At 37.6% G+C, this 26,334-nt stretch overlaps 1 protein-coding gene across 1 annotated transcript; it reads left to right on the top strand.

The window, feature by feature from the left end:
* The first annotated feature begins 7,881 nt into the window (after nucleotides 1-7,881).
* On the top strand, nucleotides 7,882-21,051 carry FUNDC1 (FUN14 domain containing 1). The gene is made up of 5 exons (XM_085297904.1): nucleotides 7,882-7,976; nucleotides 9,742-9,898; nucleotides 11,752-11,827; nucleotides 18,464-18,592; nucleotides 20,408-21,051. Exons 1-5 carry the CDS (start codon nucleotides 7,946-7,948, stop codon nucleotides 20,483-20,485), a joined length of 471 nt encoding a protein of 156 aa, XP_085154030.1. The 5' UTR covers nucleotides 7,882-7,945; the 3' UTR covers nucleotides 20,486-21,051.
* Nucleotides 21,052-26,334: the final 5,283 nt, after the last annotated feature.

Genomic DNA, 26,334 nt, shown 5'->3' with positions numbered 1-26,334 from the left:
ATAATTTTCTTAATGTGTTAAGAAATTCAGACTGTGGAAAGAAGACATTTTTGAAAAACAGATTTTAGTCTTTGAAATAATTACACTGAACTGAACAGATTTTTGGCATTATTTGTAATCCAGTCATTGTTCAGCCTTTGTACTTAGAAGAGCAATTAGGACTCCTTTGGAAACATCCTTAGTTGAACTCTTAAAATAATAAAAACACTCCTCTATAAGACCACATTAACATATGGTTTTCGTAATGACAGTACAAACAAATCACCCACTCATCAAACACATTTAGGAAGAAGACAGGAACAAACGGAACAAACAGATTTTCTAAAGATTACTTACTGATCCTGATCAATCAAAAAAAATCCCAAACTGAATTGAGAAACTGCCTATGAGATACAGAATGCAAAATACAAATAATTGGTTTGTATCAAAACCATGAATAACATTGAACATTGTGGAGCAAATTTTATAGCTGTTATGCTGCAAAGTTGTATTTCAACAATATTGCACTACAGATGCCCACCTTATTGATCTGCTGTTGGACTCTCACTAGTTTACTCTTTAACTTCAGTGATACATCAGGAGTAAGCAGTAAGCAAGAAAGAGATAAGGCAGGTCTATACTAGTGACCATTATCAGAACATCCTTCCTGATTTTGCTCCCTTCGAGGTAACTCCAAGGCAAGATCTCGGCTGAACAGCAGGTTCCACTATTTGCCCCACTCTGCTCAGCACCAGCCCTGACAGCTGCAGCAGGAGCCTCAGGGTGGCTCCCCAATGTAGACAAGGTGACTGCATGCTGCAAATAGGAGAAAAAGTTTTACAAAATGTATTCTGATAGCAAGGCTGATTATGACGATGTCATCAGTGGGTGATGTGTATCCCTAGAGTAGTTCCCTCTGCGAGACACTGCTGCACATGGGTTTTAATTATTTTGAAATTCATGGGTTGCTGTCACTTTTCTCTGGCTCTAGCCAGCTTGGCATAGCTCTGTGGTGCACATGATCTAGTTAGTACCATTTTCAAAGAAGTGGAGCCCCAAAGCACGCTTATCTAGGCCTCTGAAGCTTAACACTGCTACCAAAAATACCCTGGCAACATAAGCATCCGCATTGTCCAGACCCTATCATAGAATCATAGAATCAGTAAGGTTGGAAGGAACCTCTAAAGATATCTAGTCCAACCTCCCTGCTCAAGCAGGGTCACCTAGAGCATGTTGGAGGCAGGCCTAAAAATGACCACTTTTTTAGGGATAGGTAGATGGACAAAGGAAGGTTTCCAACCATAAGTCACTTGCTCTTACCTCACATAGGTAATACAGATAAACATACATTCATACACACACATATGCACAAAATGCCTATACATTTTCATAGCTTCAACATTCTCACCATTCTGAGCATCTGCTGGGCACTTTACAGAGCTTGGAATAACTCCCCTTCTCCTTTGGATGGTGAAGTCCATCTCTCTGCTTACTACATCTTTTATGCATAGCCTGGAGACGATAGCTCCTAACAGCTGCTTATGCAAAACCATTTCCTCTGTCAGATGACAAACAGATCCATCCTACTGCATGATCTATGTCCTCACAGCACAGGTACCTCTCCCTGAGGCTGAGCACTAACAAACTGTTTGGCTGCCAGCAGTGGCCTGCAAGGCTTCCATACAGCTCCCCATAGAAACTTCAGCCAAACCTGAAGTGTGTGAGAAAAAAAGAGAGCAAACGAGCTGCTCATTCAAAATGAAGTTTTCAGTCTGACAAATACATAGAGTTTGTGTGTATCCTCAGTATCAGTGTTCAAGAAATAAACATGCAGTTTCTACCAAAGAAGGTTCCTGTCTGCATATAGGTCTTCCGGTTTTTTCTCTCTTCCATGTACATATATGTTTACATGAATAGAAGAATAGACTAGAAAACTCCACATAGTAATTTTGATTCCAGCTGGAAAATGGACCAAGCAAATCTCTCAAGCTTGTCATCTTCCTCTGGTTAACTCTAGACTAGACTGATTGAAAATGTCATCAAAACACTGATGGTTTACCTGGAGCTGTTGCTAAATAATGTTTTCACCACTGCTGTAGTCTGTAGAACTGGGCAGATGGTAGAAATGCTGGGAAATGTATGGCAAAAACCTATGTAGACAGAGCCTGAGTGTCTTGCTGGCTGTCATGGTATGGTTAAGGACAGGTCGAGAAGAAACTAGGTTTCCTTCTCTAATCACCAGCCATCCCATTTTCAGGTTTAATCAAACTCAACATTACTGTTGCTACAAAAGTATAGCTCCCAAGTACATCCCAAGTAGCTTCAGCAGGCGGCACTGCCTCTGTCCTGCCATTTACTGAAAGCACAGAGAAGTAATGCTTGGTCTTATTTACACAGCACAGCTCTCACTCTCCATGGTTCTGCAAAATCACATGTCAAGGCCTTGAGGAGACCTAACTCCCAAAGATAATCAGTGCTGATGAGTCGCGGTGGTGGAATATTTCCACTGAAAGAGACATTAATGAAAAGTAAGAGAAACAGTATCCATCTTTGAACAGTTTTATCAGAAGCAATAGCTATTTTTTTTCTTTTTTTGTTAGAATATGTTATCTTTTTATATCAGAAATATCAGAAATCAAGATCTGAGTATTCAAAACCTGGAAAAATTAACAGTGCTACTGGAAACGATACTGTGGTCTAATATACTTAATTATTATTGAGCTTTGAAAGGTAACTAAGTGGCAGTCCGATCCTTTGGGAAGTTTCTCCAGAAGTAATGTGTTACAAAGAAATTGTTTTAATTTTATGTATTTGACATTGCTCTTGTGACATTAAGAAAACTCTTTGTTTTTAAAAGACCATTTCTGTATATGAGGATAATAGGGAATGCATCTCTGACTTGTCAGTCTGGCTCTCCAGTTGCCAGGGGCCTCAATCTTTGCAAGAAAATTATCCTGAAAAAAACACAGTTCTCTTGATCTCAGTTCTGTAACAGTATGCTAGTCTTTTGGCTAGAAAAATGTTATTTTGAAATCTGCATTTATGAAGGAGACACAGCTACTGGGAATGGGGCAGCTAGCAGCAGTCCTGTACTCTGGGAGTCTCAAGTACGACTGTGTTGGCACGTACATATTTTCAGTTATCTGGAGGAAGTTTATTTAGTTTTATTTCAGCCAAAAATAGGTGCCACATAAGAAGCTTTAGAAAAAGTCTGCATAAGCTTGAGGTGAGGTGTGAGCAGCCAGGTGTTTCAGTGAATATTCACTGTGGCTAGCAGAGTATCTGATTAAAGGTTTTTCCTTGTCAGCAACGACTCATATGAATTATCTTTTCTCTTTGCAGATTGTCTAGTGTTTATTCATTAGAGTTCTGTATTGTTTTTCATTTTTACCAAAAAATGAATATTATTACCACATTCCTCTTCAGTTTAGGATTTTTAACCTTTTTCTGGTCCAGTGTTTCAAGAACAGAACATTCTGAAATTCTTTGGGTTCTTTGCCTCTCAGATGGTATTTCCGGAGGGTCTTCAAATTATCCATTGTGTACTGTTTCTGTATCATCTGCCCTGCCCAGCTATTATGCTATTACTGCTAGATGTTTAGAAAGCTATTCAAAACAGTTTTATTTTTCTCTGAATTGTTTATGTGTGCTTATGCTACAGAAACTTAATAGGAACATCTGTTAACTATGTATGTGGTATGTGTGATTTGATTTATCATTATAGCTTCTCTAAAAATATAACCCCTTAAATTTTCTTTGCAAAACAGATTGCCAGAAATGTCCTCTATTAATCCATGTTCCTACACTCCTCATTGGGTTTATCTGAGCACTCAAGTGACAATGCTAAGTAGATTCTGAACACTTATTAACGAGGGAATCAATATTTGTAGTTGAAACAAACAAACAAACAAACAAACTATATGCATATAAGAGCTGCTTGAACAATTTCTCTACATAATATAATACTACAGTCAGTGCCCTTTTCTTAATAGCAATGAACAGCAGACCAAAGTTTACCTCCAGAAAGTTAAAAAAACTTTTAATTTTACTCAATATAAAACTACAAATTAAGAGCATAAGCTTAACAGAACACTTCATTAAAACAGTAAATTGCATCTATATATGAGAAAAATATTTTATTAAACACAAACATATTTAAACAGGAATATGACAAGGAGTGCATCTTGTTGAGACCTAGACTGCAGCAGAGGCAGCCTTTCCGTGCCTTTTGACATTCTGGAGACAGTTCAGTTTCCCCCTGCTCCCTTATTTTCCCAGGTTATCACAGGAAGCCTCAAATTTAACTGAACACACCAATCTTCTTTAAGGATTTTGACTCTGCAAGATTAACTTTCACAAGTCACAGTAGTCATCTGCCTCTATAGTCCACTCTCACCACTTAAGTATTAAGTTACCTCTCAGAAATACCCTAAGGCAGCAACTAGCTCAGCTTTACCAGACATGCTCTACGGCAAAATCTAGATCCCCTCCAGCCATGATCTCAGCATGTCCAAATGCATTGACAGAAGTTATACAATAGCATGAAGTCATGGTTATGGCTTTGTGTTAGAGTACAAATCTAGTAACAGATCAGAGATGAGATCAAAAGCTTAAAGGATAATCAGCTTGCTTTATTAACAATGCTGTAAATAACACAAAAGTAGAAAATCAGTCTTTCCCATTAACTTTTTTTTCCTTGCCTTTCAGGGTTAGGATTGGGAATGTACCCTGCTACAGCCTTATTTGCCACTAATCATTGCTTTTGTTCAATAATTAAAATGCAGGAGACGTGGATCTTATGCATGTTGCTTTGGAGATGCATTTGGTTCTTATCAGTTCAAAAAATTCTCAAAACACACTAAACAAAGGTTTCATTTTTCATACTTAATAGTGTCATCCTTCAGCAGGATAGTATTTAAACTATTGCTGGTTAATCTAGACAATCAACATCCCTTTCTCCTCCCTTTTCTCCTCTCCTTCTGCATGAATTGTAGAATCTAGTAGAAATTTCATTTGAATAAACATATTTAAATTAAAATGAAATAAATAGTTACAGATTCAGAGGAACCACAAAATGGAACAGCAGGATTTATACAATAATCACAAAACAAAAACTTTCTTATTGTTAAATAATATTTTACAAAGTTAAGCGGAAAAGGAAGGTTGAAGACTATCATTACAAATAAGCCATGAGAAGTGGCTGTGAAGTTGGCATGCAGAAAAATATATGAATTTGAGCAAGAGAAAGCTGAAAAGCATCTCAATTACTAGACAAAGCGGATCCAAGTACAATCTTCTGGTTGCCTTCCGTACCTTATTGACATCTGATTCAGAATTCTGGCACAGACTTAAGTTTGTCTTTGTCAAGCATTGGATAAGATATTTCAAAGCACTGACTGAGATACAAACCAAGGTTTAATGCTGGCTATAATGACCATATCAAAAATTCTTTCTCTTTGTTATCGCTTCTAACAGCCTCACCTACACACTAAACAAGAAGAGAAGCAAAAGGTTGCAGGAACTCCACAGGGACACACTCGGGCAGAAGAGCAAATGTTAGTAAAAAAATGTCCTCTGGGATCTCTCTGAGAGAGAGAAATAGAGCCACTGAAAGCTGGCCATACGAACTGCTGTAGGATTTGCAACTGCATCAACAGTCGTGAAACCAAAAATGGCCAGCCAACAGATCCAACTATATTAGCCTAGACCTTCTCTGCTTTCATTACCTGGATCATCTGCTATAGGAACCACATCTTGCATGCATACACTTAGGTATAAATCCAGACTGACAAGAATCAAGAAGACCTGAAATATCTAGGTATCACAGACATTTAAGGGATACTGTGGAAGAATTACCTGGGTTGCTTTGTCCTGGCTTCTTGGTAAGAGATAGGAAGGCAGCTTTGTCAGATGTTGGCTTGCCTCTTTCTATCGCTAATTATAAGGACCACATAACAAACTTCAAGCTTTTTTCTTTCAATAACCTGCTCATGTTAGTAAAAAAGGTTTTAATTCATGTAGGAATAAAAGTCCACAAGCTTTTCATGATTGATGGGTAAACAGATGCTAAAAAAAAATTGTAGGTTTAAATATGAAAAGTCCAAAGATATTGATGACTGTCAAAGTTAGTTGTTAGAGATATTTGTGTTATATACAGAATTAGATTTATTGAAAATCTTAATTGGAATGTATGGTTCCCTCATATAGCAAATTGTATTTTGTGACTTTTTATTTTGAGAACTGAGCAGCTGAGTCAAACACTTTTTAGTTAGGGGAGCTGTGACTACAGGTGATCACCTGATTATCAGTATGTCAAATGTCAATAATGAAAATCAGTTACTAAGTAAGACACTATCTCCCATGCTAACTTCAATCTCAGGGCTGATTTAAGAAGTAGCTGCATGTAGAGAATGCTGCATGTCTGCTAAGGCTGATGTATTCAATGGGTTAATTAGAATTTTAAATGCTTTGTCCTCATGTTGAGAGCCATGCCTCACTCCATAAGAAGAGCTCTGTGACATGGGAAAGTGTGGGTTTTTTTCCATTATAATTGCCTCTTCTGAAAAAAATGCCTTATGTATTGGCAGCATGAGAGTCCAAATCAGAGACTATAAACATTTTAAAATAATCAGTTTCCAATTTTATTTTCTTATTTGCAATGCTTGAACTCTCTTGCTTTCTTGATGTTCATATTGTCACAAAGCTCCTGAAGCTATACTGTCACCTATCTCTATGCAGTGAGTATAAAGATTGTACAGAACTACATATAATAAAAACAAAATGAAAGCAGTATAATAATACTGTGTGTCTTTTAGCTCAAAAGAGCAATATACCAATAGCTTCCACCTTTGCATTGAGGGGTGGAGAAAACTGAGGTCAAGTGATACTGAATTTCATTTTTTAAAATGTTTCATGTCTCACATTTATTTTAAAATTTGTTCTTTAAGAGGACTTGCCTTTTCTTTTCTGGTTATTGCTTTCTATGGGCCACTCAGCACCAATGACAATACAGTCACTGTCTCTTAAGTATTTTGAAAAGCCTACACTGCGTACAGTACTCTAAAGCTGTATGTGGCCAGTTGTAAAGTAATGGCTATTGCTGTTTATTTATTTCTGATTCACGATAAAAACTGCTCTGAGACTTTATGTAGACTGGTTATCTATGGCCTCAAACATATCACCAAGGTGAACATGTCTGATTTATTTCCATTATATAAGCACAAAAACCAAGCCATTAATTAACCGGGCGAGCATCACAGCAGTTTAACTTTTGAGGCAGGCCTCTTCCTTTTAGCCTTAGCTCTTCCTGGGTCGCGCTGCCCTTCAGATGATGCCCGCCAATCTAGCGACACCAAAAAACGGGCATCAGCGTTGGGTTTTGATCTGCCGTATTAGGCTTGTTTATTGCTCAAAGCAGCAAACGAAGGACTACCGAGGTGCCCAGACCCTACCGCACTGGCCTGGCTCGCTGCCTGCGGCCACCAGAAGAGGCAAACGCCAACAGCCCCAGGCTGGGACAATTAGTATCACCCTCTAACCCACCTCACCGCTTCTAAGGGACGGGGGAGGAGAGGGAAGGGTACCAGGCAAACGCGCACTGGCGGGATGAGGAAGCAGGGCCCCACGGCCCCGGCCGCGCCGCCAGCCCGCTCCCGTGCCCAAATGGCCGCCCTCCCCCTCCCGCGCGGAACTACAGCGCCCACGATCCTCCGGGGCGCCGGTGGGGGGGGGGGGAGAACCCGCTGCCCCATGACGTCACACACCCCCCACCGCCTCTCCTCGCTCTCGTGGCGGGGAAGGGGAAACATGGCGGGCGCATGCGCCCTGCCACTGCGCGGCCGCAGAGGGGGCGGTGCCGCGGCTGGGGGAGAGCATAGAGCGGAGCGGCCGCTGGCGGCGCAGAGCGGCCGTCTGGGGGCGGAGCGGCGCAGCTCCAGGCCCGGCTCCGCTGTCAACACCCTCAAACATGGCGGCGCGGCGGCCCCGCACCGCCTCAGGTCAGTGAGGTCCGCGTGGGCTCGGTCGCGTCCGAGGCGACGCGCCCCGTCCTCTCCCCGTAGCGGGAAGCGGAGGCAGCGCGGTGGACTGCCCCTCACCTCCTCGCGGCGCGGCCTCGCCCCCGTCGCGCCCCCCCGCCGCGGCCCGGGCGGGGGGAGGGCAGGCAGCGGGGCGCTGCCCCTCCCCCGCCCGGCCCGGGGGGGCGCCGCCGCCCCCCACCCCCTTCCCCTCTCCCGGGCGTCGCGGCCTGGGGTTGAGCGGCCGCCGTCGCTGCGCGGCGATGTCGCAGGGGCTGGTGGGCGAGGCCTGGTGGCGGGTGTCGCCTCGGCCCCTGGCGCCTTAAAACCCCGGAGGAGCCGCGGAGCGGTGGGAAGGCGGGAGTCGGTGGGTGTTGGGGCCTGGCCGGAGGCCTGGAAGGCTGCGGGACTGGGATTTTGGAGGTTCATAGTGGAAACTGGGGATGGTTTCCCTGGCCTCATCTCTGCGTCTTTAACGTGTAGAGGCCTAAATATCTATATGTAATAATATATTCACCTGGTATGTCCGGTGAACCCCTTTTTATTTTGCGTGAGTACAATTATATTGGCATGATGGGTAAGCGTAAAAGTGTCATGCAAGGAAGGGTATATTCCGTATCAGCAGAAAACGCTCAAGTGTTACTATTGGCCACACAGCGTGTTGTATTCCTGCAAGTTTGGGGTTGAAAGTTTAGGGACAGAATTAACATGAGTAAAGGTCTACAAAATGATCACAGTTTTATGTTCTTCTCCATTTGCAGAAGGTGAGCTATTTGCAACTGATACATCAAAGTTGAAAAAGAGAGAACAAAACCAGCTTCATAGTATTACGACTATTTGGGGAACTTACGTTTTAGTACCAAAGAACACTTAGGTGATAATAAAATGGCAGTATTTATACCTGTGTGTGTATGTCTTGCAATCTCTATCCTTTTACCCATACTTTGGGGAAGTTAAAAAAAATCATAATGAAATGCTTATATCTCCAGTCTTTATAATATTTCAAAAGTTTTGTCAGTGTAGAAAAGATGCATGTTCTTTCTCTTAAGTTAGACTTGTTTCACGTTGCTTAAGACCACAAGACCAACTGTACTGTGTCAGATCAAAGCCCAACATCCTGTCTCTGACAGCCATCAGCTGCAGAATGAGCTAAGAAAGACTACAGGGTACGCATGTAGTGATACTTCCTTAGAATGTTTCTAATGATTTTTCAGCTCAGGAACTCACTAGCCACAACTGTTGCCTCTTTGTTTAACAGCTTTTGGTGGATTTTTTTTTTCATTTTATTTGTCTTTTTTTTTTTTAATTTGGAGTCCACATCAGTTATTGGTATCTACAGCATCTTGCAGCAAGCAGTTCCACAGATTAACCAGAATTTCAGTGGGTGGGGGAGGGGGGGAAAGATACTTTGTTTTGAACTGGCTACCTACTAGTTTAATTTAATGCTTCTTAATTGCTGCACTTGAAGATGTAAGAAATTCCTATTCACCTTTGCCATGCCACTCAGATTTTGTAGCTTACACCTTCCCTGCAGTCTTCTCTTTCTCAGCATTAAGATTGTAATGCCTCATGGCAGCAAATTTAAAATGCTTTCTTCGTTTGATCAACTGCTGGACCATAGGTAGCTTATAGGATGCAATTTAAGCCATTGGACAGCCAATACCAAATATGGTCCTGTTAATCTGCTTGTTTTTTACATAGCTGGCTGGCTTACTCTATAACTGAAGATTTTTTTTTTCTTTTTAAGAGCACGAAAGCGATGATGATTCTTATGAAGTATTGGATTTAACAGAATACGCCAGGCGTCACCATTGGTGGAATCGTGTATTTGGCCGGAATTCGGGACCAATTGTAGAAAAATACTCTGTAGCTACGCAGATTGTAATGGGCGGAGTAACTGGCTGGTGAGAGAACATCACTTTTCATAGCTGTGCCAGATGTTTCACTGTTCTTAAAAGGTCTCTTTCCAAGGCTATTTGAAACATAAATGTATCTTTTCTTCTCTAATAATATTTCCTTTTTCACTGAATAAGACTTATTTGTATGTGAACAATTTCTTAATTCATTACTCTGACTCATCATTCTGAAGTCTTTTGTAGTATTGATAAAACATACCTATTGCAAAAGAGAACTCCTACCAGTTATTATGATAAATATCAGAACAATAAAAATTCAAGGAATAAATGGAAAATTACTGCATATAATTTTTGTTTGTATGGAGGAGCATATTTCTTTACTGATATAGATCTAAAGACCTAGTTATAGTACTACAGCTACGATGTATTTCATAGAAATTCTATAGTTCTTAAAGAAATGAAGAAAAAATATGTGGCCATACACTTTTAGTTAAAAAGAGAACCATTTTATAGAGACACTTTGTTTCTCTTAATTAAATGGGAGCAATTTTGAACAATTTAATGCGCTGCTGTCCTGTTAACTGAAGAGAGATACCCCAATGTATCCACAATGGAGTTACCTTAAAATAATTTATGGTGATAGACAGTAAAAATGAGAACTTAAATTGCAAAGTATGGCCACAGTCTTGTCAGTTATATCAAGGCAAAGGTATTTGACTGGTATTTGTCTATTCCACTACTTCAGACATTTTGAGTTCAGTGAAAAACGCAAAACATTATGGTAGTACACCATTTAAAATAGCATCAGGCAAGAAGTAGAAAGTGAAACAGACTAACAGTGAAATTGTCATGTACAGACTCAGTACAACTTTGGGGACTACATATTTAGCTTACAACCTCATTTTTTACTTGTTTTCATAGCCTTAAAGTTATTTATAGAAGGTTAGGTGCATATACATAAACTCAGATACTTCTAGAGAATAAGTAATGAGAATCTGCCATCCCTAAAGGTGGCTTATTGAAAGATCTGGAAACTGTATATTATATCTATGTGTGTGTGTTTATTTTATTTATATCACTATTCATATATAAGAAGAAAAACATTCACAGTGTATGTGTGTGTGGGGAGGGGAGAGTTGGACACCAAAACAGGTGCCCAGGGAAATTACTGAACTGTCATCCTTGGAGATACTCAACACTTGCCTGAGCAGGACCCTAAGCAACCTGATTTAACTTAGAGGTTGGATCTGACTTTGAAGTTGGACCTGTTTTGGGCAAGGGACTGGACCTACCGAGGTCCCTTCCTGCCCAGATTGCTCTGTGATATCAGTAAATGCTGCCCTCTATTTGATGTGGGAGTGTTGGGAGACTACTACTAAGAAATTAAATTCACAATTACTGCCTTCTGTTAAAAATAGACCAGAGTCATGTCCACACACAGAGGATTTTTTCCCCCTTCTTTTGGTGGGAATGTAACTTTTTTACCTGAAGTAGTTAAATTTTGGGTTGTGTAGTTACTATAAATGGTGGTCTAAGACATTCCCCTCCCACTTGGGAGTAGTTAGAATTATATTGGCTCTTTTGTATTATTGTATTGTGCTTTATTAATGTGCTTTATTAATAACAGCATATAGCTTTTATGTATAGACAAAACCTGGAGCCCCCAAGCTTACTTTAAAGGGGCCATCAGACAGCCATGAACTGCTAACTATTATTCATGTCATCTTGCATTAGAGGTTATTTATTAAACATTGTTTGCGTTAATTTTAAAATGTGAAATGAAACACTTTATTAAACCAAAAACTTAGTAGTAATAGTTATCATTGGGGATTCTCGTGTGTGGCATTGTTCGGCAGATAACTTCACTGGACTGGGTTTTTTGTTTGTTTTGTTCTCCTAAGGTGTGCGGGATTTTTGTTCCAGAAAGTCGGAAAGCTTGCAGCAACTGCAGTAGGTGGTGGCTTTCTTCTGCTTCAAGTATGTAGAATTTCAAGTATGTAGAATTTCACACTTTATAAGTTGGAAAATGTTACTTATTTAAACAATAGGAAAAACTCAGCTGCTAGGTAAAACTAAAATAGGAAGGTTTTCTATCTATTTGATCTTTGTGGTCTTATCAGTCAAAGTCTTACTGATTTCTACTGGAATATTGTGTGCAAAAGACACACACACACACACACACACACAAAAATCAGTGGCAAATCGGAATCTACTCAAGTCTGTTAAGTAGTTTGTAATAAGACAAAAGAAGCCTTTGTGCAGAAACTGAGATACTGTATGTGATTTGGTATTGCCAGAATAGATGAACTGCCTGTAAATCTGTGATTAGAAAGATCAAGGAATTTAATCTGTTTTTATCTGAAATAGTTTGAGAATTGTATCAGTGCCTTAAGAGAAATAGGCTGCTTTGGCAGTTGCTTGGAACACTTGCTTTGGTCCCATTATGAAACTGTGCTCTTCCCCTTTCTCCCTGTACTGTCTTTACTAGTTATATCCATTGAGCCTCTGAATCTTTACTGACTTAGGATACCTTCATTGCATTCCTCTATTCAACTGGATTTCAGTGGTGTCATCTAGTGTGACCATTTACATTTTTCATCAAATAGTGTGGTTAGGGGAGTGTGCATTTTCAAAAAGCTCTCAAACTAGATTGAGGTAAGAGACTTAAGTGCAGGAGTATTTTTACCTTTCTGTAGGTCACCAAGTAATTTGTAATTCCTTTACTGGAATTCTCTATGTCTTAGTATTTGTGGGCTTGTCATTTTTCCTCAAATCATTCTAGAGGAAGTAGCGGTGCCTACTTAGGTTCATTCAAAAACTATACCAGTTTTTTTGAGATGGCATTTAAGATAATTTTTTTTTTAAATCTTGTCAACGTGGCCCTGGATGTTTCTGAAAAACCTGTCTCACTTTTACTTGTTCCTGATGGTAATGGCTGTTACAGCCACCCATCAGTCGGGATGTTTTATATAGTACCTGTGTGTGCTGCTGTGTAATGGATCACAATATCACACAGTTGTGTGTACTCCTAATTCCTTCATCATTATCTTCTCTGCAGAAATTTCTTAAGACCTCTAGAACCCTTGTTAAACATATCACTGAACTGCAGCAGTTATTTGTGAGATTGTGTGTTCTTGGAACTGTTTGGCTTGAGTTGTTTTCAAGAGGTATTTAACCTATTTTACTCTGAATTATTCAAAGCGGCATGAATGTAGAGAGTCAAAGAGGAATCATTTTGATGTGACTCTTTGGAGTAGTAGTTTTCTTTCCACTTCCGTTTTGTGCATTGATGACCTCTTTAAATCTCTTGGAAATCACTAATTATTGGGCTTCTATCTAAACATAGGGATAATACGGATTTTGAATTTGAAATGGTTTAGAATCATGCAAATGTAAATTTTTGGCAAAAGGCGCTATGCCAGCAAATGAATCAATTTGCATACCCTGAAATTCTTAAGCATGTGTATATTTCTGGATCATGGAGTTTTAAATCTTTATATATCTAGCCAGTGGGTCTTGAAAGTACTCATCATGTTTTAGTGTTTAAATGCTTTTCGTCTAGAAGACTTAAAGATCAGAATCTGTCTTCCTGAGCATGCTAATGGCCTTAATTCTTTTAATGAAAATTCTCATCTAAATATGACTGAGTAAATCATTGAAGAGTGAGCAGAACAGTGGCCTACAACTGTTGGCAGTAAGCAGAATATTGCCTACAAGAAAGTTGAAACTAAGACCTGTAGACAGTGGGGAATAGAAATTACTTAACACATTATCTATGCAGTATCTTTGAGCTGTGAAGTTTGGGGAGCTTTCCTTTTCATAAAATAATTTGATACGTGTTTTGAGTATCTGTTTTCCCAGTTGGTCTCATTTACAGTGTATCTGAAAAGGAGTATTATATAAGATGAAAAATAAATTGCATATTTTAAGTTGTCTGTATCTGTAAATGAGTAAGATCAGATTCTGTTGAAAGGAAGTGAAGTAAATGCCTTGGTCTTTCATTTTAATTCAAAATGTTTTGCATTTTAAAGCTGAGACCTAAATTGTACAGTGTAATTACATTTCTGTAGTCTTTAATTTTTTTCATTTAAAGATCACATGTTGTGATTTTAATTTCCTTATGAATACATGTTTGACGCTTCCCCTCAGTGGGCAGAGGACCATTTCAGCATGGCTAGAAACTTCCTTTTTATGCGTAAATTTTTCTGAATTTGCAGATTTCATTTGTATTCCTTTTTGCATTATTAATATTGTAGTTACTTGCTAAAACAAAGAATAGGATAACAGAAGGCAAGATCATAGGAACTGAAATTTTAAAAATACATTTTTCTTCAGCATGCAGTGACTTTGTTTCAAGAAATCTAGTAGTAAATCAGCAGCAATGTATTTTGGAGTGTCAGTTTGTACAAGGAGCAGAAAGATTTCTCAAATTCTCATAAATGATCTAGAAAATTTTCAGTCAATACAGATTAAGGAAAAATAGACTCAGTACGAAGAAAATAAAAATTGCATCAAGGGATTTGCTTTGTTTTTCTAAATCAAGATTTTGTTATTCCGTCTTATCCTATCTTATATGCTGAATGTTTTCAATAGCTTAATTTGATTAAGCATCTTTTTTTTTATTGAAAGAGATGTAATTTTTCTAGCATGTTAGTATAAGGCCAATACCCATGCAATATATTAAAGAAAATACTCATTTCTCAAAGTAAATCCTTGCATAGCTTTCAGTTCATAGCACACAGTCTAGTGAGATCCTAAAGAGCAGGGAGGTATGAACTCAATATGGTTCTGTTATAATGAATTACTATAAAACAATTGTTCTTAATCAATGTCTTGTTCTCTCTGCATTTTTAAACTCCTGTCTTTCTTGATGATGCTTTCATTGCTTTTTTGTTCCTCAGACAACAGACAAATTGCAGCTTTCTTCATTTTGTGTTAACCATTATTTAATCATAAAATTATTTTTTTTTCATTTAGCTATTTGTGCTTTCACTAGTATATTTTACTTCATTCCATTCAATGTACAGTAGATAGATTTAGTTTAACTCTTCAGTTCAACTCTTCATTAAATTATTTTCTAACTTAAAAAAATCTTTGAAAACAATACAGGAAGCAAAATAAACAGTAAGATATCCTTGGCTGTATTTAGTACAGGGGGTTGTTGTTAACTGTGATACCATGTCATGATGATGGTGTCACACCTTAGTGAAGTGGGGAGAGAGCAACAAGCTTTGTTGGTGAGGAGGTTAATACGAAAAAAGAGGATTATATTCCACTTTTGTGTTGAATATACCACTTGACAGATGTGTGTGACTTTGAGGGACTATTCAGTGGAATAGCCAAGACAAATGATAGTTGGAAGCTTACCTTTTAAAGAAGTGCTCTATTTCTGGTAGGCTTTTACTTCATATGGAGGAGCATTGGTTCTCCACTTTTGTAAACTGGAGTAGTTTCACAGGTTACGTGGAGCTGTGCCAAAATATGGTGGTTGAGGATAGAGCCTCTAGAGTTTGACTCTTAAAAAATAAATAAATTAACAAATAGCATCATTTCTTAGTTCCGTCTTTGTACGTTGAAGTTAGAGATTTGTGAGATCTTGTTTTGGTAACTGGTCTAGTGAGGTAGAGATTGCTGCATAATCAAATACCAGAAAATACTTAGAAGTATACTTTACTTTTGTATGATGTTTAAGCAGCTGAACAGAGTGAGCGCTCATGTAACTTCAGTGCTTGTTTGGACTGTTTTAGTGTGGGAGAAATTTTGCTTTTGAGGAAATTAAACTCTTTTGTCCCTTTTTACTGTATATGCTTTTTGCATTCTCTTAACAATGTTCAATAATAACAGTGTATTTGTATGCCTTTCTAGTGTCAGTCCCTGACTGAGGTCTTCCGTTCTGTTTTCTTTGATTACTGTAGAGAAAGATACAAATATTGTTAGTAATCCTGTATTGATGCATTGTTTTAGTTGCATTTTTTTTAATATTTTCAACAGTTCATAGAGATCTTGAGCCAAAATAGTTTATTAATGGAATATGTGACATATATATTCTTGAAGAGTCATGTAGGTCACATTATAAGTATGGAAAGGATAATGGAGTATTATTATTTCAATTTATCTCTGTTCTTTTAGGAGCTAGGTTTAAAAATATTAATGAATTTTAAAGATTTTTGTTTATATGAATTTACTGTTGTAAGCAACCTTAAACATAAGGTAAGAATTTTTTAATGTTTTATTGGAGTGTAAAAATTGCAGATTTTATCTCACTGACATTTGACTTTGGGTCTGTTTCTTTGCTTATGTATGAAGTTGTGTAGGACTGTGACCAAAGTTGATGGGTCATTGGTTCCAACTATCACTGCAGTGAAGTACAGGTTTTTTCCTCTATTATATATTTTATATTCAAACATTGTCCTTTATTGCTTATTTTGTATGTGTATAAAAAAAGCTCAAAAGCAGAACTTAATATTTTGGCTACTAAGTTCATGGAGAAATATAGGGTAACTTTTGCTGGGTAAACTTTTTTTCTACAACTGTAAGTTGTAACTGTTGGAGGGCTAAACAGAGCTTAATTGAAAACTGCTGCCTCATCCTTGCACTATACGGGTAACTGAAACATTTCCAGCTAAATTTGACTGGTCTTAGTGAAATACTTCTTTTCAAGTTCATTTGGTCATTTTTTTATTATTTCAATTTTCAAGCAAGCAAACACATTAACATTTTTTACATTGTGTTGAACTTAGTGTAAATGTCCATATTTAGATTTTAGTCCTTTGAGTTAGAAGACACCAATCCAACACTCAGGCCTTTTTGAAATTTGTGTGTTAGTCTTGGTAAATTCATAAAATAAATATTACTCCAACATATATCATTTTTCTCCTAGTATGTCATTAGTGACTGGATATGTAACCAGTACAGCTTTAAAACTTGTTTCATGTTTTCATGCTGCACAGAAACTCCTTAATTGGCTATCTCCACCTACCATCAGTGCCTGCATAGACTAATGGGTTTGCATTAGACAGGAAAAGTCAATGAATTTGTTGCCTTCTGAGGTGAGACGTAAAGGAGCTTATAACATTTCAGAAGTTGATATTTCATTTATCCAGTACAATTTTTATTTTCCATCAATTTTTTTTTTAATCTTGTGAAAAGATAAAAACTAACATGTAACTTCATGCACATCTGGTCTTTCAGGAACTTTGTTTCAAATTCATGCAAAATTTGTCTGACACTTGTTTCATTTTAGTTCCTTTAAGGATCATGGAATTCTAATTTATGGTAAAATATGTTTCTTAATTATTGTTACTGATACCAAACAAATTAGCTAGTCTGATTTTATTTTTTTAATTAAAAAAAGCTATATGAAAAGTCACAGTCAGTGACTATAAGTGATGTGGAAGATTCCCTTTTGCGTCGAACCTATTAAATGGTATGCTTAAAGATCTGTTCCACAAAACTTGACTGACTGTGAATTTTATTTACAATTTGTACCATTTACATAGAGTGTTCTTACATAAATCACATAAATTTGACAAACTTTAAGAATGATCTGAGAAAGTTCATTCTTCATAAACTGATTTTTTTATGAAAATCACTTAGCTGTAAAGTTAATGACCTATATTTATTTGTGCTAGCAATTAAAATTACTGGTTATCCTTATAGTTTTTCTCTCTGTTAAATTTCTGTGATCTTTTCCATTTAATGAATTGTTTGTTTTCACTCATTCTCTGAAGTTGCAGTAAATTGCCTTGAATATCTTTTGTTAGCCGAAATCTTATAAGCACTTAAGTATGTATTTCTTTTAATTGTCTTAAGGCAATTGGTGAGACTGACCACATGGGTCAAGTAACAAAATATCTTACTTGTCTTACTAAGATTTTATCCTGGAAAAAAATAAGGCAAAGTGTTGGGATGATGGATTAATTGTGCTAAAAGTCCTATGGATGTTGTTGAAGCATTTGGGAGTTTGATTCAAATGGGTATGAACAATCTCCAAAACATATCCATTTTTCTAATATTACAGGAGTTCTACTCTAAATAGGTCATGTTATTTTTCTACTTACTGGCTTTGTTTTGTAGAAAATGTATGAGAATTCGGTTGTATCAAATACTTCATTTGTTGGACAGTTTTAATGATAAAAGACAAAATAATGTTTTTCAGTATTTCTGTGGAAGGTTCTGATGAGCCTGGAATGTCCTGACACAACTGAGAATTCCATGATCCTGAAAGAAGATAAAATAAAACAAATTTTTTTCATAGTTGTTCCTATTAATGTGCTTTTTCTCTTTCCACTTTCTATAAATAAAATAACAGTAAATACTTAAGGAATAAATGTATTTAGTTAAAGCTTCTATAAAATACAAAGTAGAGAAGTGATGAAATTAGTAAGTCTACTGAACTTAGCTATTGCTTGTTGTAATTATAATTGCTACTGTGGAAGACTTTAGTGCTTGAAGTGTAGTGCCCATTATACTTGTAATTGGCGCATTCTATCTTTCCGTATGTCTCTAATACAAAAAATAAACATTTTAAGAAACTTAGTAGGTGCTAAGATACTGTATTTTGACTCTTAAAATATTAACTACAATTGTGTTAAACACTCTTTATCTTTCTAGATTGCTAGTCATAGTGGATATGTACAAGTTGACTGGAAGAGAGTTGAAAAAGATGTAAACAAAGCGAAAAAACAGCTTAAAAAGCGTGCAAATAAGGCAGCCCCTGAAATCAATACTCTAATTGAAGAGGTAAGTCTAAGCTGATAAGCTGTTTTCTACTAGCTAAGGTTTCTAACCTTTCACTACAGGTGATGATTAGCTGCAACAGGCAGTGCAAAACTTAGGAACCATAACTGATTACAATAGGAGAGTGTCAGAAATAGTCTGCTGACTGTATATTCTATTAAAAGCTAGATTTTTCTGAAGAACAGCCCACCGCCTTTTTGCTGTATTCAAATTGTCAAATTAACATCCATCTGTGGCATTTCTTTCTCATTCTACCACTGATTATATTCCCGCTTTTCCTGCTTCCTTTCAGAAAAAAGATCTAAAGTTGGATGCATTTACTATGATACTATGTGGCTTTAAAGCTGAATGGAAATTTCCACAATATTGACTCTTTATCAGTTTGTAGTCTGTTTTGTTCATTTAACTTTGTATTTTGTTCACTTCTACCAGATCACGTGCAAATTTCAAAGTTATTGTGCTTTTAGAGCTGATCTGTGCAGTATACAGCTTAGAGACTACAGCTGGCTTTCCAGTTAGTTTTTAGACTCTTGACTAGTGAGAAAGCCAGTAAGCTCATGACAGGGTAAAAGGTTAAGAGTATTGTGGTTAAAACATAGTTGCTACAAAGATAAAAACCAAATCTTCTTAGTCCTCTGATCACAAAACTACTTGACTAGAAAAGATTGACCTTTCTTTTTTGAAAAAAGCTATAATCCCTTTGTAACTAGAATTGTGTATTTATATTTTTTTTTTTACCTCATTTTTATACCATTAGAAGAATGTCAGTCTTCAGAATCTGATGGTTACATACTAGATTGAAAAGGGCGAGTCTGTGATACTGATCCACGTGTCACTGAGGCCATTTCATTCTGTCATTTGAGGACATTCTTTTCATCATTTTTTTTTAAAAAAAAGGATGGCTAAATGTGTAGCCTGTTTTTTTACTCTGAAGCCTCAGTTGAAATGTGCTGCAGACTAAACTAATGTTCTGAAATTAACAATTCACTATCTGTGATTTAACCTGTATGGAGTTACAGTTAGGTTGCTGAGAATTATCTTTAGTTATATTTCAAAATACTAGCATATTTTAAAATTAATTTGAAGCAGAGACTTTGGAGAGATTGTTTTCTAACTTCTTTGGTACCCCAAATAGCTTAACCTGTTCTGTTTCTCTGTGGAAATGGGTGGGATAGGACAGATTTTTTTTCAGGTTACCTTCCCCGCCTCCGCCCCCCCCCCAATTTTGTACTGGTATGTAAACTGAAGTGTTTGAAGAAAAAGATTTACAAAATGTCTGCCACATTATGGTAGAGATGCACGTTTGATGTAACAGATGTTACACCCTGTATTACTACTTCATGAAATATATACAAAAGTTGTCATATAGAGGCATTTTTGTTGGACTAAGTTATTAGGAAGCTGGCTTGTAAAGAACTATCTTTTTTCCAATGCTGTAGTCTTCTAAGAACTACTACTTTTTGCATTTTTTTTCATGTGGTTAAAATTGAAATGATGATAATGATTTCATTTTTAGTTTGAGTTTTTTTGCCAAAGGAGTATGTATTACTTTAAAAAAAAAAAATCAGAGTGGTATTGATGCAGAATTACGACAACAGTTCCTGTTAACTGTATTGTTAAAGATGGCTGAGAGTCAGTTTACTCTCCACTGGCTCTAGCAGTTGCCTCAGACTCCTGACTTTACATGTTTTTAAACACATTGTTTCTCCTCCAATAGTTTTGGTATTCCTTTTTCAGAAAATTGTGATAAGTATTGAATGTTGTAGTCAGTAACATTCAGTAGACATGGGTTTTTTTACAAATTGTTTTTCTTCTCAGTCAACAGAATTCATCAAACAGAACATCGTGGTGTCCAGTGGATTTGTTGGAGGCTTTTTGTTAGGCCTTGCATCTTAAGGACCTGAATTGTCTCTTCCTGATGGCTTTGACGTCAGCAAAGAACAGTTGCAGTGACACACTGTCTTAAAGCAGTGTGGGTCACTGGGCCCTGCAGAGCAAGACGAATGGACTAGCTAGACAGTTTGAAAGCTTTTACATTTTAGGCTTTTGCCTTTTGAAGCTTGGCAAAACTAGGATTTGCTGAAAAACTGTGCAGTGTGCTCATTATAGCATTTCTGGGCAAAACTGTTTCATCTTCATCGTTACTCCTTTTATCTATGACTATTCAAGATCTAGCATTTTTAAAATGTCATTCTTGGAATATAGATAAGTAACCATATTATAAGAAGGAAAGCTCCATTTCTATGTTTTTTCAATTAAATTTTTATTTTAAAAGTATTTTCTTCATGCTGTAGTATATAGTAGCAATGACTGTATAATGTATATGATACTGTAATTTCAGCCTCATGGTTGGCCATGTTCCTTAGAAGTCACTGCAGTAATCTATAAATCTGTAATACCTTTTTACAGAGTATTAAATAACGAAGAATCACGAGCTCATTAAAGGTGAAAATCAACTTTGAGTCTGGCCTTTATGTACATTAGTGAATAAGAGTCTCATTTTTTAACATACAAGCATGGAGGTATTTGCCAAGATATTTGTGATATTTGTATCCTAAGGAAATGTATGTATGTTGTTTTTCCCAAATGTGCAGTTGTACTTAAACCCATTGATACAGCTGTAGTAAACAGATAACTATTGCAAATGCAGATTTCACAAAGGTTTGATGCTTAATTGTTTTACACCCAGTAATCCATGGAGCACATTTCAGACTTCAGCAGATGGTAAAATGAAGTGTTGAAGTTTGTGTTTTGCACGTGCTAGTACTTTGTAGTGTTTCATAGCATGTTAGTACAATGTACCTTAAATGAACTGAAGGCTGCTCTTGCAGTCCATTTTAGCTGGAAATGATACTCACTTTGGTATTTACCTCTACTGCTGCTCTACATGCTCCTCCCCGCAATTGTCACTTAATTTGACTTATGTCCAAGGTGTCAGGTGTCAGTAATAGGATATAAATTGGCTTCAGTTAGCTTGTTGGAAGAATGCATATTTCCTCTGAAACCTGTGAAAGCAAATGGATCTTAATCTGCTCTGTTTGCTGCTTCTATCTTTTTGACAGATCAAAGCAGGAAACATTCTAAAGGACATGGGAGGCATAACTGTGGATAGGCTGGAAATTTTGAAGTAAGCTTTTCAGGACATTTTAGTTACTTGTTACTAGATTATTCAAAAGCAGCTGAGAATCTAAAATACTCCATGAATTTCTCTTCCTTTCAAACTTGTGAACCTTTTAGAAATAGTCTTCCCACCCAAGAAAATTTGATGTTTACTGTCTCCTGATTTCTCTGCTTCTTACTGTACCAGTAAGTTATTGTGAAACAGAGTCTGTCTCATGCAGGTTCTCTTGGGTACTTCTTCACTTGTACATCTGGTGCTAATGAATCACTATTGCTATTCGGACATGAACATTTGATGTGCAGCACATCTGATGGATGTCCGTCAGATGGACTGTACATGAAAGGCATTTGGCAGAGTGGCCTAGTATATATTTAGATCAGTGCATCTGTGGACTTCAGAGGCCTGTTTTGTAGGTAAACTTCATATGCATGCTTCTGGCTGAATTGAGTAAGTCATGAAGCACGTCACGCATCCCTGCAGGATTTAAGGGTTTAGTTACCTACTCTAAGATTTTGGATAGCTAAACTTAAAAATAACAAGGAGCATAAATTACTGCCAATAAAATGTTATCATCTGAAACATGGTTTTTGAAAAGTAAATATCTAAAGCTATGTAAACAGAATTGTTGTAGTTTACTGAAAATGGGAATCCATGGTTGTCTGGGATAGAAGAAAAGAAGGATGAAAATGCTGAAGTGCTAAAATTGCCTTGCCTTACTACTCAGGACAAAGAATATTGAGAAGATGACCACCATGCTCTTATCTGCTGATGAAGATGAAGCTGATGGATTTTGGTCTGAGTTACTGAATACAACTGAGAGTTTAAAGTATAATTGAAGAGTCACCTGCTCTGACTGGAATGAACTCAGGCATTCAGGAGGGCTGTAAGAATGAAATGAATACCTTACTACCAGGAACCTGCATACGTTTCAAAAAGGACCCTCTCTGTGGAAGGATTTCAGGGAAGCATATTGTCACGTGTTTTCTGTTAAAAAAAAAAATGTGACCTATAAATATGCTTCATAGTTAGAACTAAAACAAAACAACCTTGTTTTATACTAGTCTACAAGCCTAGTTTCTACAGAAGAGAGTTACTTTGCTATTCTATTACCATTATCTAAGATTCCTCAGTAAGATAGTGAATAATGAAATGATTGGCCTAAATATGTATATATTAAAGCCATTAGAATAAGAAGCATAATGTTATGGTAGATCTAAAAATGGCTGAGACACAAAAAGTAAAGATAAGGAGAAACAGCATAATTGAAAAGGTGAGCACTGATGATTCGTATTAGGATTGGCCTAACGCAATGCGTTAAAATTTTGAGAAAAAGAATGATTGTTGACAGCAAAATTTGCTGAGTTCTTTGACGTTGTTCTTTAGGTTGGTTAAGTATAAGGGATGCTATCAGGAACTACAGATAGAACTGACAGGATGGGTTAATGATGGAGTAGCAAATACTGATAAATATAAAATACTGAGACAAATGAAGCTTTTTTTGCAAAAACCTGAGATGTTATCTGCCAGCTCAGAATAGAAATCTGATATCACTGTATGCAACTGAATGCTCTATAAATTTATGGTCAAAAGAATGCAAATGATAATGGGATTACTGAGAACAAAATGGAGCATAACAGAAATACTATGTTTCTAGTGAGATGTTCTTTGGAATGATTTCAAAGTTAGTATTATCCTCTCTGAAAAAAGGAATGCAGGCATAGAGAAAAGGATGATTGGTGAAAAGATTGGTAAAAAAAATTCCTTAGAAGATCACTTTGGGAAAGATTTTATCAGTGAGGGGGGATCTTATCAACGTGTACAAGTACCTGAAGGGAGGGTGTCAAGGGGACGGGGACAAACTCTTTTCAGTTGTCCCATATGACAGGCCAAGAGGCAATGGGCAGAAATTGAAGCATAGGAAGTTCCGCCTGACTGTGAGGGGGAATTTCTTCCCTGTGAGAGTGACAGAGCACTGGCACAGGTTGCCCAGAGAGGTTGTGGAGTCTCCTTCTCTGGACATCTTCAAGGCCCACCTGGATGCAACCCTATCTAACATGCTCTAGGTGACCCTACTGAGCAGGGAGGTTGGACTAGATGATCTCCAGAGGTCGCTTCCAACCTTACTGATTCTGTGATTCTGTGAAGACGAGAACATCCATTCTGGAAAGCAGACAATTAAGAAGGAAAGCTCATGCATGGTCTGTATGTGGAAAAGATACTGTTCCCCACCAAATTCAGCACAATTCGAGCTTGGCAACATACTAGAAAGCAGCATTAATAGGTAAACCAATGAAAGGCTGAACCAGCATTTCTGTGCTTTTTATCGTATAATTGAAGAAATTCAAATTTAGAAAACTGAAAGGTGGAAAACACAAACCAAGCACGGAGTAATACATTGTGTGATTGCACTGTGGAACTCATTTCCATTATGTGTTACTGAAATGAACAGGCTTTATTAAAGGAAAGATGGGGAGAAATTTCAGGAGTGCTAGAGTATATTCAAACATGCAAGAAACACAACTTCATGTATTTCAAGCCATAGCTAATACGGCCTCATGAGGTTCATGATGAAATCGTTGTGGTCAGACTGGCCTATATTTGCCTTGTACAAGCTCATGTCTTTTTTTGTCTTTTTTTTTTCCTTCAGTTGTTACCAGTCACTTCTGAAAACTGAATACTCAGCTAAATGAGTCACAAAACAAGCCATATATCTATCTTTGTGTAAAGTAGTAAGCTGCTGTTGAAAGCTTACTGAATAATGAGTTTTGGAAGAGACTGCTAATGAATCATTTATTTATTTTGTATATTCTTAATGGGATAATCCATTTTTTGAAATTATTTATTTCTAGTTAAAGCTGCATCAGGCAGTAGGTTTTAATTTCAAGTGAGGTGAGTGGTCGGTCAAAATCAGTGTGGTTTTATTACTGAATGTTGAGAGGTCAGATTTTGACTAAATGTGAGGAGATTGTTTTATTTTAGCAGCCAGACTGAAAATGTTACAGTTAATACAGCTGTATTGCAGGTTCTGGAGAACCTACAACCTCCACAGATTGGATTTCCGCACATTTCGTAAGTCTTAGAAGGGAAGGAGCCTACAAAATTGGAGGCAGGAGAAGACAGTGTTGTAATTTAAAATCGGTGCCTCTGTGTGTTTCATTACATATTTAACGTACAGTAATGTGAAGAAGCATCTAGATTAGCACCTCCTGCTAACCTTTCTGTACATCTAAAATCATTAGTGGGAATATGAAAGAACAGCTTTACAATCAAAACTTTGACAGTCTTATTTTCATAGTGTGCAGCTACCCATGCGTGGTCTATATGTGGGGAAAGAGAATGTTTCTCACCACATTCAGCACAACTGGAGCTAGGCAACATTTTGGACAGCAGCATTAATCATCAAAATCATCAGGTCTCTGTCACCTTGAGACTGCACTTGGGGCGGGGAGAAAAGGGATTAGAATCATAAATATACCAGAGTAGGACATTTCTTTCCTCCCATCACCTGTACTATAGTTCAAATGTTAGAACAGTTACGATCAACTTCTCTGTATTTGAGAGCTGTTTTTCCCGTGTCTGAGGGGGAAGCATGTCTAATACAATGTGGTGACGTCCTAGTACTTAATAGTGAGAAGACTGGGACATATGGAAAAGTTGGCAGATGGCATTTGGGGCAGGTTTGGAAGCAAGCCCTGGGTTCTTGACCATTGAGAGAGCTGATACCCACCAAGATCTGTAAATTCTGAAGCTAGTGATTTTTATTTGTGGGGTGAGTCTGCACAAAGTGTCCAGTGCTGCTTCTATGAAGGTATATTAGGTTGTCACAGTGCAACGTGAAAGCTAGATTGGGTTTGTGTCCTGTCCCACTCCCTCCTCCCAACAAGCCAAGAGGCCATGTGGAGCTCAGAGCGCTGAGGAATGTGATGCAGGGACATGGCAGGGGCTTTTCTGCTTGCTGGACTGGAAACAGCATAGGTAATTCTAGCACAAATGATGTTACGCTTATACAAGAAACTCTGCTAGATCCAAGCTGGATGAATATCCAATTTATAACTTGGATAAACCAATACAGCATAGCAGATGTGATCAGTTTCTAAATCCACGAAGTAGAGGTCCTCTGCCTCTGTCACCCTCTTATCTTGTTCCCTGACCTTTGTGTCCCCAGGTTCTCAGTTCGCTGCATGTTCCTACCTCCCCAGATGAATGTTGATATTCTTCCTTCTTTTTTTTTTTTCCCCCACAATTATCTAAAAAAGAGCTCCACAGCATACAGTATTGCTAATCTGTGAAGAAGAGGAAAGAGGAAATGCAGTACTTGAAAATGGGATGAAGCTGAGGAGTAAAACTATCCCACAAGCCAATCCAGCTATTGGACTACCCACCAGTTACTGTTGCTGGGTCAGAGAGTTCAAGGAAACTGGAGATCATATTCAGTAAATTCTTATTCCTGAAAAACTTCTTCCACTTCCTAGTTTCCTACCTACCAAACCATAATGTATTTTGGCATGAAATAGATACTCTTAGTCTCTCCTGCTGGCATGTTCTGTCCTGTGTATGCACCTCAACATTTCATGGGAGTGAGGAGAGAAACTTGAGTCTCATCTCAGAGTATACCTTAAATTAT

The sequence above is a fragment of the Rhea americana genome, unplaced genomic scaffold (genome assembly GCF_003343005.1).
Source record: "Rhea americana isolate MKP2758 unplaced genomic scaffold, rheAme1 scaffold_132, whole genome shotgun sequence".
Taxonomy (NCBI): domain Eukaryota; kingdom Metazoa; phylum Chordata; class Aves; order Rheiformes; family Rheidae; genus Rhea; species Rhea americana.
The sequence above is the reverse complement of the archived record's forward strand: the minus strand, read 5'-3'. Positions and strand labels throughout refer to the sequence as shown.